Here is a 13,317-nt window from a genome sequence, read left to right as displayed (position 1 = left end):
GGCTGTCAAACCTGGCAAATCCTACAGATTATCATGTGCTTCTACTATTTCATGTAGGGTCCAACAATATCGCAATGAGGTCACTTTAAACCACCACAAGAAGCTATATAACCCTAGAAGCAATGCTGAAAGGATCTGGAGCACAGGTGTTCACCTCTATCCTCCTGGTACACAGACCGATGCAATGAATTGACCAGGTGAATACCTGGTGGCTTGGCCGGTGCCATATTCAACAGTTTTTCCTTCTATGAACCACAAATCTACTTCCAAGAAGTCAGGTCTCTTGGGAGCAGATGGGATTCACCTGCACAAGCAGAGCAAGAAAGCCTCTGCCAACAAGGTGACCAGACTTTTATGGAAAACTTTAGTTTTCCATAAAACTTTAGTTTTAGTGGGGAAAGGAGATGCAGATTTGAGCAACAGGCAAGAGCCAGGGGCTACCAACATATTAGGAAGCAACAGGAAAACACCTGTGAAATAACTCTAAGGAATTTGGGCATGTTCCTGTCAAGAGGGGTAAGGTTGATAGCCCAGCTGGAGGACCTCTTCATACTAATGCATGCAGCCTGGGTGATGAGCAGGAGGAGCCAGAAGTCATTGTCCAACTAGAAACTGACAATCTAATCTTTATCGCTGAAGCATGACACAATTAATTGTGGAACTGGTAAACTGTGGGGAGGTGCTCTCCATGTAGAACATACTGACCACACAGAGGTATCCTTGAAAAACAGTGATGAACAGGTCAAGAAGTTATGGGCAAAAAAGAGGGATGAAGCCAACAAAAAAAACCCTCACTGCTGGGGCTTACTCCAGTCTCCAGTCCACCCAGCCAAAGGGAGCCTGTTGAAAAAGTGTTCTTACTTCAACTACAGGAAGGATCATGCTGACATGATGATTAGGGAAATTCAATCACATTGAGGTCTGCTGGAAAAGCAACATAGCAAGCTGCAAGCAATCAAGGACAATTCTGGAGTGCTTTGAGGATAACTTAATCCATGACATAGAAACCAATCACAAGAGAAGTTACTGGACCTGTCATATACCAGCATGAAAGAACTAATCAGACATGTCAAGACTGGTGGCACCCTGGGCTGCAGTGATCAGGTCCTGGTGGAATTCAAAACCTTGAGGGGTGTAGGCCAGATCAAGAGTAGATTCAGAACACTGAATTTCAGGAGAGCAGACTTTCACTTGCTTAAGGAATTAGTGTATGGGATGCTCTCAGAAACTGTCCTCAGGGACAAAGGAACAGAACAGAGCTTGCAGCTCTTTAAGAACATTTTTCTTGGAGTGCAAGCACTCTCAATTCCCCCATGTAAAAAATCAAATAAGGAAGGCAAGGGAAGAACACGGGTCAAGAAGGACCTCCTGATCAAACTAAAATCTAAGAATGAAATGCAGAGGCAGTAGAACCAGGTACACATAATCCTGGATGTGCAGAGATGGCATCAGGAAACCTAACGCAAAGACGAAAATGGATTTGACAAGGGATGCAGAGAACAACAAAGGTTTCAACAGTTATCCTGGCCAGAAAAAGAAGATTAAGGAAAATGTATACAACACACACCATCTTCACTAAGTAAGATTTCTGAGCAAGTGACAGCTGACATAGAGAAAGCTGACATACTCAACATTTTTATTTGCCATCAGTTTCAGTTGTATTCCCTCTTCTCACCTCTCTCAAGTCCCTGAACCTCAAAGGAGAAACTGGGGGAATAAAGTTCCTCCTCTCATTGGAGAGCCATACAGAATCTCAAGCAGGAAGAGGACCATGAGGATCACCGAGAACAACTCCCTGCTCCTCACAGGAGCACCTAACACTAAACAATACAACTAAGAGCATCATCCAGACACTCCTTGAACCTGACAGGCTTGGTGCCCTGACCACTTCCCAAAAGTCTGTTCCAGTGCCCAATCACCCGCTCAGTGAAGCAGAGTCTGAACCTCCCCCGATGCAGCTTCATTCCATTTCCTTGTGTCCTACTGCTGGTCACCAGATAGAGGAGAACCTCCCCATCTGCTGACCCCCTTGAGGAAGTTGTAGACTGTGAGGGGGTCACCCCTCAGCCTTCTCCAAGCTGAACAAAACTCAGTGTGATCTCAGCTGCTCCTCCTAAGCCTTGTCCTTGACACCTTTACCCATCTTGGTCACCCTGCTCTGGACACACTCTCACAGTTTGATATCCTTCTTGTACTGACATGCCCAAAACTGCAGACAGTATCTGAGGTGGGGCTGCACCTGAGGAACCGGGACATATAAGATTCCATGAAACCTGGTAAGATGCATACCAGGGTCCTGAGGGATTGGGCTGACATAGTTGCCAAGTCACTCTCTGTCACCCTTGGAAAGTCCTGGCAGTCCGATGAAGTCCCTAGGGACTGCGAACATGGAAACATCATGCCCATTTTTTAAATAGTTCAAAACAAGGACCCTGAGAATTATTGACCCATCAGCCTCACCACAGTACCCAGGTAAGATCATGTAGGCAGATGCTCCTAGAAGACATGTCAAAACATACGGAAGTCAGAAGAGATTAGAGACAGCCAGCACAGCTTCACCAAGGGAAAATCACTTGACTAATATAGTGGCTTTCTTCAATGGAGCGACTGCATCATTAAACAACAAGACGAATAGCTGCAATCTACCTATACTTCTGTAAGGCCTTCAATATAGTACCTCACAACATTCTTGTCACTAAATTGGAGAGATACATTTTAATGAATGGACTATTCCATGGGTAAGGAAGTGGCTGGATAATTACAAAATTACCATCAATGTCTCTATGCCCAAATGGAGAACAGTAACAGGAGGTGTCCTTCAAAGGTCCTTTCTGGGACCAGTACTATTTTGTGTCTTCAACAATGACATTAACAGTGAGATTGAGCACACCCTCAACAAACTTGCAGATGACACCAAGCTATGGTGTGCAACTGATTCCAGCACGTCCTTGACAAGCCCAAGGAGTGAGTCCTCCCAAGCCTCATTAAGCGCAACAAGTACAAGTGCAAGGTCCCACATCTGGTTTGGGGCAACCATCAATATCAGTACAGAGTGGGGGAGTGAAATGGATTGAGAGCAGCCCTGCAGCAAAGGACTTGGATACATGGCTAGATGGAAAACTAGACGTGACTTAGTAAAATGCACTTGCAGCCCAGAAAGCTGTCCTGCAGCCTGGGCTACATAAAAACAAGCACAGCCAGCAGGCTGAGAGGTGATTCTTCCCCTCTACCCCAGCCCACCTCCCCACCCAGAGTTCAGCGTTCCAGCTCTGAGGTGCCCAGTACATGACAGACACGGACCTGTTCAAGCAGGTTCAGACAAGGCCATGAAAATTATGAGAGGGCTAACTCCTCTCCTATGAAGAAAGGCTGAGACAGTTGATGTGGTTTGGTCTGGAGAAGAGAACGCTCTGTGGAGACCTTGTTGTGCCTTTTCAATACATCATGGGGGATGATAAGCACTGAGAGAGACTTTTTACCAGGGTCTCTAGGGACAGGATATGGAACGATGTTTTTAAACTGAAAGAGGGTATGTTTAGATTGACTATTAGGAAAAAATTATTCCCTGTGAGGGTGGTGATGCACTGGCACAGATTGTTCAGGGAATCTGTGCTTGCCCCATCCCTTCAAGCGTTCAAGGCCAGGTTGAATGGAGTTTGCAGTAACGTGGTCTAGAGGAAGGTGGTCCCTGCCCATGGCATGGGGGTTGGACTAGTTGATCTTTAAATGTTGCTACAAACCCAAACCATTACGTTACGATTCTGTGATTTTTAGAACCAGTTATGTAGTCAAGTTAATAGTCACCACGGACCATTTGGTTTCCCTCCCTGTCACCAGAGAAGAAGAAAAAAACTCCAAACCATCCCCAAAAAACTCTTTCTTGCTATTTAAAAAATGTACTTAAAATACTACTTAAAAACAACTGACAACAAGTCACAGCTAATACTAGAAGGATGCACACTTCAAATCCACAGCTTGATCTTACTTGTGTTACCTTCCCTTCAACCCTTCTGCTGTAGCAACTGGCATTGTCCTCTAAATCCACGCTAGAAGAGGTATCAGCTACAACATCACCTGTCTTTTTTCCATTTGTTTCCTCAGAATTAATACAAAATTTGCTGTTTTTCCTTTCGTGTTTCAAGCTTTACCTGTACCAGGGATGATCTGTGTTGGCATGAGATTCTCTGGTTCATGAGACTGACCCTTTGCACACTTCAGCCATGAGAAAACTTCTTCATCACCAATCTCTTCTGTCTCTGGAATAAAGAAAAAAAAAATAGATTTTGTACTAAAACTTTACAATACAGAATATTTGTGCATTAATATTGTTTATTTAGATTTTTTTGCCATACAGGAAATTAACCTGGTGATCTCAGAAATAAACTGTAAATATAGACCATTAGAACTGAATATACAGCAACTTCTGCCTCTTCAGATTATACAGCGACCACAGTAATTTCCCCTCAGTCATATCTAGCAGCTTGTTTTCAAACACCTAAAAATCTTGGCTTCTAATCTCAATTTTTAGAATATGATACTCTTGTTCTCATTATGCTTTTCTACGTTATCATAATGAATAGACAGCAGTATTCACACTTACTAACATCTAGTATTTTATACATCTGCTCCATATAATAATGTAACTGTCACTAATTAATCTCACTGAGATTGCCATTTGTTTGCATCCATGCTACCAAAGAGGTCTCAATACTGTAGAGTACACCAAAAACCCAGCCAGGTATCTACTTTCTCATGCCTCTGCTTCTTAAAATTGAATTTACTGAACTTCTTCCTGAATTAGAAGCCCTGGTGTATCACAGAATAATAAAAAAATTAAAAAAAAAAAAACAAAAAAAAAACAAACAACAAGAAACAAAAACCAAAAAAAAAACCACTTCCAATCTAACTTCTTCTCAAAGACAGCAGTTTTCTGCAGTGTCTGCTTACTAGTTCCCCATACAACAGTTCTGAACTGTAACGATATTACATAATTTTTCTTTTATACTTTCTGATGAAAAGAACTATACAGTCCACTGTCTCAGTAGACACTCTAAGCCTGTGTCTGCTGATGCTGTGATTTTAATAATCCCATCCTAAGCCAATAGATAAAACACATATACATACGGAAATGAAGAATGGAACAGCAGCATGTAAGACAAGTTCCAAACATGCAGCCTTCCAAGCTGATACTCGGTAACTCTCCCACAAAACCTTCAACAACTTCTCAGAAACTATTCCCTGACTATACTCAGCTCAAAGATGACAGTAGGGGAAAAATGCCCAGTACTCACCACTGCGTGGACGATTCTTCCTCAGCCGGTAACAGTCCAGACAGACGCCAAAACCACACTTTCGACAAACCCAATGAATATTGAAGAGTGTTGTCTCACATACATCACACATCTCCCTCACACCACGTACTGCTCGCTTCCATGCCACCTTCTCTATAGAGAGAAGGCATACTACGAATTATTGCTTTGACATTTTGCATTTCTCCCACCTAATTTGAGAATATCACAGCAACATTAATAAATTCACAGCAACATGACCTGAAGGCAGAGTATAGAAACACAGACTTTTTACATTCATAGCCCCATTCTTTGAGTTGCTAGTCCAGTGACACTATTAAAATTTCCATTTCTAAGAATAGGTAAGGTCAGGTATCACAATGCACACTACAAGGAAATGCAGCACCTTACAGTGTTCTGTAATAACTGCATTTAATGGAGCACTAATGTAATTTACAGCAAAATCACAAATCTTCTGCTAGTTTTATGAACAAGTGATATCAATACATAAAACCATAAAGAATGTGTATTTAGTTTTACTAATCAGATCTCTATCAACTATTCAGATTCTAAACCAACATATTTGCCAAGGAAGAGGTTTTCCAAATGGCTGCCCTTGTATGTTCCAGAAACTAAAGGGAAAAAATTAGATGGTCAGTTATCTCCATAAGCTAAACTGGCTACTTTTTTTTCTCCCTAAACCCTTTCCCCCTGAAATGGAAAGCTGGCAACCGGATGATCAGCTAAGTTCTTGCAGGCTGAATTAAGGTACTGCCCCCTCCCTAGAAAACCCTGAGCTTTTACATGAGGTCCCTGGAGCATAAAAGGATAGGAATACATCAGAAAATCTGTTCATTAAAGCATAGCTGGTCAATGTGGTAAGTGCTTGGGTTTATTTCTATTTTCTTAGGAGCATGAACCAGCTGATTTCTGCATTTAGTTATTGAAAAAATAATTTAATGTCTGGGAAAGTTACCATTAGCTTCCTTGGTGGTAGTGTTGCACTGCTCCATAAGAAAGTCTCAAATTCTGGTCCCTCAGTTACACCCCCCACCCAAGAGTGAATATAGCCTCTCTTTGGAAGAGCAGGAGAAGCATTTCAACAAGAAATTGTAAGACATTTTCAATTCTATTCCACTGTATTGTACATGCTTTATACAGAAAGAGTGGGAAAAACCATGACAAAAGCCCAACGTACGATGTGGCTCCACCATCATCATTGCCTCCTTCTCTGACATAACAAGCTGGCAGAACTGGTCCCCAACATTGGCCAGGATATATTTGGAAGTTTCCAGATCAATCCCCTCTGCAGGGGAGGAAGAAGGAATCCATAGGCTCATGGCATCAGGGTCACTTTGCTGTGGGTTCAAGAAACCTTCTACTCGTAGTATACCTTTCCGTGTAAATACCAGCCTGCAGGAAATAGGATGGAGTAATTGAGAAACTGCTCAACAACCTGCAATTAACTTATAATGACATCTATATTAGAACACAAACCCAGAAAGGGGTGGAAAAGACTTCAGCTAGAGTGCTGTATTCGGCAGACAGTACATTTATTATACAAATCCCAGTAACACAGAGAATAAGGCATACAAAGCTGTAGCTACAACACCCATCAGAACAAATTCCAAGGTGCTAGTAAACAGTGGTGGGAAATTCCAACTAAAAGAAATTGCTACAGCTTGCTAAATCCCACTTCTCTATCTCATTAATAGAAAGAGACGACAAAATTCAATTTGACCTGCCGCAAGATGCTGCTTGCAAAATTCTGAATGGCTGTCATTCTCGGTTTTAATTCATGAGAAACTTTTTCCCAATTTTTGAGAAAACAGTATTTCAGTTCAGGGCTGCCAGCACTTGGCAACTCTTCAAACAGCTCACATGACGATATATGCAAAAATCCCTGTCGCGCTGGTCTCCACATGGATGAATCACTACTGTTTTACCAGTAGCTGTTGACCCTCCTAATCCTTGTGTGGTAAAAGGTGTAAAAACATATGACAGAACTCTAAACATCTCCTGTCAATATCAAAGACAACTTCATTTTTAAGCAGAAACCATCTTATCTTTAACCTCAAGCTAGATTAATTTTTAACAAGTTTAGGAAAAGCAGCAGCATGCTTACTGGATGGGTGACACAAACTAAAAATTCAGTTCATCCTTTACATGCCAGAAAGTCAACTAACCACTTTCGGAAAAAGATGCATAGAGCTTGCTAGAATAGGCTGTTAAGGAAGACGAAGAGAAACACAACAGGTCGAAGAAGTGTAAGATATGTATATAACACAAAGGGAACACAGACATAGTGTTCTACTCCTAAAAATTAGTCCTGTACTCAACAGAATATGGTCAAACATTAGCCTCATGCTGGAAATGTTTAGTTACTTGTTGAGTGGATTAAAATTTTACCTTTGTTCTGAATGCCTTATGAATGACGGAGAGTTATTGTATACAAATTGCCACCCAGAAGTAAAATTCTACCCAAAAGAGCAAATTCAGTTTCCTGAGGCTGTACCCAGAGGCTTGCTTAGTATCTTACAGCTTTATCTTTGAAAAGCAGCTCTTTCTGGCCCAGTGAGGGAATTCCTGTCAGGTGATGCAGGGAAATGCAAGACACTCAAAACCTCCATTATTGTACCCAAGCATATTTAATAAATAAAACATAATTACTTTGTGCTTGGACATGGCCCAAGCTCTGCACACAGACTACATATGAAGAAAAGAAGAATTTGAGCACCTCCGGAAATGGAAGAAGCGACATGCCACAGTTGAGTCATCCTGCTCTTGCTCCTTAAATTTGCGGTACCGCTCCAGACGGCACTCCCGACACTTGTGCAGATGTGGAGCTACATTGATGCAAGAGCCATCCTGGAGAAAAGGCTCACCTGACTGCTTCAGCTTCCTCACCTTACTCATATCTTTCAGCACAGACTGGCCAACTGGGTGAGGCAAAGTAGAAGTAAAAATCTATTAGTTAACTGCAACAGCAAAAGGATACTGGCTCCAACAATCATCTTTTCAGAGATCTGTACGTTCATACCCAGGTAAAACACGTAAGTCTGTTCAAGCCTACAGCACACCACACTTCTGTCATGACACACAGGTTTAAACATTTATCAAAGTGAACACCAAATTCGCATACAAGAAGCATTAAGCTTCAGCCTTGTAAGCATCCTGTGTGCTACCTACTGAATATGAATGAAGTCTACAACTGTGGTTACTTTACGCAGTTCATTACACAGGAGATAACCCAGTATCCCACCTCCTTGTGCTTCCAAAACATCATGTGCATTCAAGTCATCACCTTTTAGGGGAGCTGTGCGCGGCCTGCCCTTTGGGGCTTGCTTCCCCTTTCCTTTACCCAGCAGTAATTCTGCATTGCGCTCCACACTGGGGCCTAGCTTTGCCATCAAATGGTCTGGGATACCCTTCATACAAGCCTTAGCCTGCAACTGGTCTTCAGAGTCACTCAAATCTGACAGATCACTATTTGTACTGGAATCGGAATCCTGTTTTGACGTTAAGCTCCGCTCATCTAGCGAGAACCTTTTCACAGCTTCAAAAGGGGCTTTCTTCTCCTGTGGAAACTCTGCCTGTGAAGAGAAAAGGGTATGTGGATGTCTGCCAAACACATTAGAAAAAGTTTTCAGAAGAGGATTGTCCTGCTGCCCAGGCCCGACAGCTGGTTTTTCTTCTGTTGGACTGGAGGACAGTGTGGGCATCTCGATAGGCTGTATCAGGCTGCTGCTTGGTGAGCTGGAACGGCCATTCCCTACAGTGGAAGGGCTTTGAACACCAGCAGCAGCTGTTGAACCAGAAGCACTAGAGATGATCTTTGAGGAGTCAGTTGTTATAAACAAGGTTTTCTTCTTAGCTAAAGAGTCTGTACAGGTGAGTGATTCTGGCCAGCCAGAAGTGGCCTTATGACCCACAGATGTTGATGGAGCACAAACCCCCGTCTGAGATGAAGATGCAAAGCCACTGAAAGGACTAAGTTCTGCTTTCTCAGCAAATGCCAGAAAAGGGTTCGAGGGTTCCTCTCGTGATAGCTTTGGAGGCTGTAAAAATAGGTTTTCATGGCTATCAGGGGGACGAGTATTCAACAGACTTCGTGAAAAGGCTGGAGTAAGGGTAGGCATAGATTCCACAGGCAGCTTCCGCTCTACAGAACTACCAGACTGGGCTCCTGGCTTACTGTCCACTGAAAGAATTTTACCTTTACAAATCCCAGCACCCACACTCTCTGTACACTGCTTGAATGAGTCTCGACTAGAGACATCTTCAGTCAAGCTCTCTGAAATGACTGTGAAATAGTTACTGGAAGGAAGATTCTGGGACATGCACTGAAAAAACAAGTTCTTGGATGAATCAGAATCTTTTTGAGCCTCTTGTCCAGTACCACAGCCAAAAGGAAATCCAGAAGGTTTGCTTTCTGAAGTCATCACTCCATTTGATTGGCTCCTTCCAGCCCCAAATACCAAGGACTGGGAAGCACTTGGGAGGGAGACTCCAAATCCAGGAGAAGCCAAAAGTGAATTTCGGGTATTCTGAAATAAAATTAGTAAGCATTAGTCTATAATAAGATTGTTATTTGAATCAAGACTACTTCAGTTCACCTCATTGTACTATTAGCATTCTCCTTAGCCATCAGGAATAAAAACTTCTAGCAGACTTACAATTACTTCTTTAAAGATTGCTACCCACAAGCTATTGAAATTGAAGACAGAGAGAAAACTAATACTTAATGTCTTATAAGACTTTAGCATACAGGTGAGGCACCATACAGGTAAACTAACTGATAGAAAAGCAAGTTAGTAAAACTGCTGGTCATTTGAATTCAAATCAACAAAAAGGGAACCTTAACTGAAACTGTTTTTGACTACCCTCCAATCTTTCACCCTTCCCCAAAAGCATTTTGATAAGTTTCACCTAGTTAAGTAGCACCCCTGAAATAAGTATCTTAGTTTGCAAGTTAATTAAAACAACACAAGCCCCTAACGGTTCCTGGTCCCCACAATCCACATCTGCTGACAGGTAGATAGATGCCTAGGACATGGAGCCTTCCAGGGAACAACTCAGTAGAGGCTAAGCACAAAAGGGTTAATTTTTATGACCATTAAATACAGGCAAGTTTTGTGAATGGCAGATTTCTACCAGAACCACAACTGCAATATGGAATATTCACTTGTTCTCAATTGGTACTTGTTCAGATTTTGCAATTCTGACAGTCCTACTGTAACTGACTATATACTGTGACTAATTCCTCATAGAATCATTTAGATCAGCTCTACTCCTTTTCTTTGAGTTTCCACTTAGAAATCTGATCATCATTAAAACAATTTTATTTCAAGGTCATGTTAAATATAACCACAGACTCTGTGCAACACATCCTACTGGTCACTAGTGTCCCTGCACACCTACTCTACTGCACACTAATGTTTAGCTTGCTCCTCATTACCAATCTACAGCTGTAATAACTTTAATAACCTATTAACAGTCCTTCCAGATATTAGAATTTTAGATATATCTTTTTGGAGATAAAAATAATTTTAGAATACTATGTTCTAATAGTTTTTAAAAGAATATGAATTTGAATGGAAACCAAGGTTGTGAAGTCATCTCAAGGACCAAGTCTATGATATAGTAGACAGTCTGAAACAGTAACATATGTGAACTATCTACAACACTCTTACTGATTTATGTCAGGTTCCGTCCCTCAAAAAACAGTTTAAAATGGACTAACGGTCTGCCTGCCAACTCTGAAGCCAAATTATTAATGCTTTAAAAAAGTGATGTGGGGTTGGAGAGAAGGAAAGAAGGAGAGGTGGTGGTACCAAAATTTCTCAGTACAATTACACAATCTGCAGTTGTTCCCAACTCTGAATTTATTTATTGGGGGGTGGGGGATAGAATAGTTCATATCTCATTATATTACGCTCATTAAGGACCACTCCTGTTTTCTACAATTCTATTTCTCCTTTACACCTTCCCATCCAGGAATCTTTTATTCTAAGGTAAATATCTAACCTTTCCACCCATTCCATTATCTAATACAAAAAGACAGGTATGATAACAATGCCTTCAACTTCCTGGCAATCACACTGGACTCTCTTAACATATCTCCCACTTTCTTCACTTTCTTTATACAGTAGATGGTGAGATTCTTTATTTTTGTTGTACTTAACTGAGGTGAGTTTCATTTTTGTTTTGTTTTTACAAACCTTCATTTGATTTATTTCAGAAGTCTCCTATTTTGCTTTTAACAGAGTTTCTCTTCTATTTTTCCACTCTTTTCCTTGTAAACCAAGCCATAACTAAAAGGCCTTCAAGTTGCTTCCAGACTGACCTCTCATCTTAAATATTTCAATTATTTCTTTTGCTTTAGTCCTAGATAGTATACAATGCAACTGCTCCTTTTTCTACTATATTGCTAACACAGCTCTAACACACAAGACAGGCATCTTTTAAGGGTCCTCTAAATGTAGGCTCATTGTTTTTCTGGTTTTGAGGCTTTTTTCCTTTAAGTAACTTGAATGTTCAATTCAGCACACATCTGCATGCAGATTGGTTTATATAAAGGCAAGAGATTTTAAGAAGGCTATTTTCTGTATGACACAACAAAATTAATTAAGTGCAGTGCTTAGTGTTATTTTAAAGCTGCATTTCTCAGGTTAAGGCTGAATAAGGACAAGAGTGCTGCAGTTATCTCTTACTACTCCTTCACCAATTATCTCAATTTTCTTTTGAGTAATTTCTTAGGTCAGATAACAGGTTTTCTCTGAGAGGAGATGGACTCCTGAGAGAAAAAGTAGTTTTTTCAATTCCAAGGACACACATTTTAACAGGAGTATGTTGCAGAACATCTGTTGCAAACATGTAAATCTTTCTAGAACAAGTGGGATCATGAGCTACTCACCTCTCCCTGGGCTTGTGATCGGACTGTTTTCGGTTTCTCCTGACCAGTAACGGCTGGCAAACTGGTATCAGAGATTCTGACAGTTGTCGGCGTCAAAGCAGTTGTAGCAACTGCAGTTGCAGAAGTCATTGTGCCTTGACCAACTTGTTCCAGTGATTTTCCTGCCTCTTTACACCCAGATGCAACTAGTAACGGCTGTCCAGCCACAGAAGAAAATGGAGCGAAGGGCAATGGTGTGTCACCACCAACTGGCTCGTCTTGGACTACTAGTGTTCGGCCATTCTCTTTGGTGTAAGTAGCAAAACGAATATTGCGATTAATCTGAGGAAAAAATGAAGGCAACTGCTTGGCCCTTGGATCCAGTCCTGTTTCACTACCGGAGACTCCTTTCCAGGGACCTCTGCTTGCCTCACCTCCATCACTACCATTGCTATCTGCCTCACCCCTCTCCTTTAGCTTCTTTGTTGCAGGATCACAACCAGGATCTGATACATTTTTCCTCCTCCTTCCATCCTTTCCCTCCAGGCTTTCCTTCTTCTTTTTCCCTTTAGATGATGATTTAGCTGCTTTTAGGCCCCCTCCCTATAACAGACAAAGCCATGCAATCACTAAACAGAACAGTCCAAATACCCATTCAAAGAACTTTTTTCTGTTAGAACAGAATATATTACACTGCTCTGAAGTTTAGGAACACTTTATCACAAATATCATCTAAAGAGAGATGATATGTGAGCACAGAACACAAGCATTAAGTGCAGTCTTGTCTTTTTTGTACTAGAGTAAGATCTGCATAAGTAATTTTTTAGCTGAATACCTTGCTGTAGCATGAACCACATCCTGGCAAATTTTGAGAAATACGCAATACTCCAACAAAGCTCATTCGTAATGTATGAATACCACCTGCACACTAATTTTTGCTCCAAGCATAAACCCCATGATTCCTTTGAAGGGCACGCTTTCTGTCCACTACACAAAGCCTACAATATTTAACTATGGAAGATAGCTTGCCCTTTAGCCTAGGGCAAAAATTCAGGATCAAACATTATCATGGAACACCTCAACCGAGGCAGTGAAATGCCACAAACATATAAGCCTGCTTACAAGGCACAGCAG

General features: G+C 41.4%; 1 protein-coding gene across 2 annotated transcripts in view; it reads right to left on the bottom strand.

The window, feature by feature from the left end:
* The window catches only part of KDM3B (lysine demethylase 3B), a 47,850-nt gene that overhangs the window by 24,378 nt on the left and 10,155 nt on the right, over window positions 1–13,317 (bottom strand). For both annotated transcript variants that reach the window (XM_041489867.1, XM_041489868.1), the window contains 6 exons: window positions 12,205–12,786; window positions 8,593–9,835; window positions 8,026–8,227; window positions 6,487–6,701; window positions 5,292–5,444; window positions 4,149–4,256 (listed from right to left, as the gene is read on the bottom strand). In XM_041489867.1, the coding sequence (XP_041345801.1) occupies window positions 4,149–4,256; window positions 5,292–5,444; window positions 6,487–6,701; window positions 8,026–8,227; window positions 8,593–9,835; window positions 12,205–12,786 (2,503 nt within the window). The remainder of the gene's footprint in view (window positions 1–4,148; window positions 4,257–5,291; window positions 5,445–6,486; window positions 6,702–8,025; window positions 8,228–8,592; window positions 9,836–12,204; window positions 12,787–13,317) is intronic.

This window comes from Pyrgilauda ruficollis, unplaced genomic scaffold (genome assembly GCF_017590135.1).
Source record: "Pyrgilauda ruficollis isolate IOZ18807 unplaced genomic scaffold, ASM1759013v1 scaffold97, whole genome shotgun sequence".
NCBI lineage: Eukaryota > Metazoa > Chordata > Aves > Passeriformes > Passeridae > Pyrgilauda > Pyrgilauda ruficollis.
Note: the sequence above shows the minus strand (reverse complement) of the source record. Positions and strands in the feature narration are given on the sequence as shown.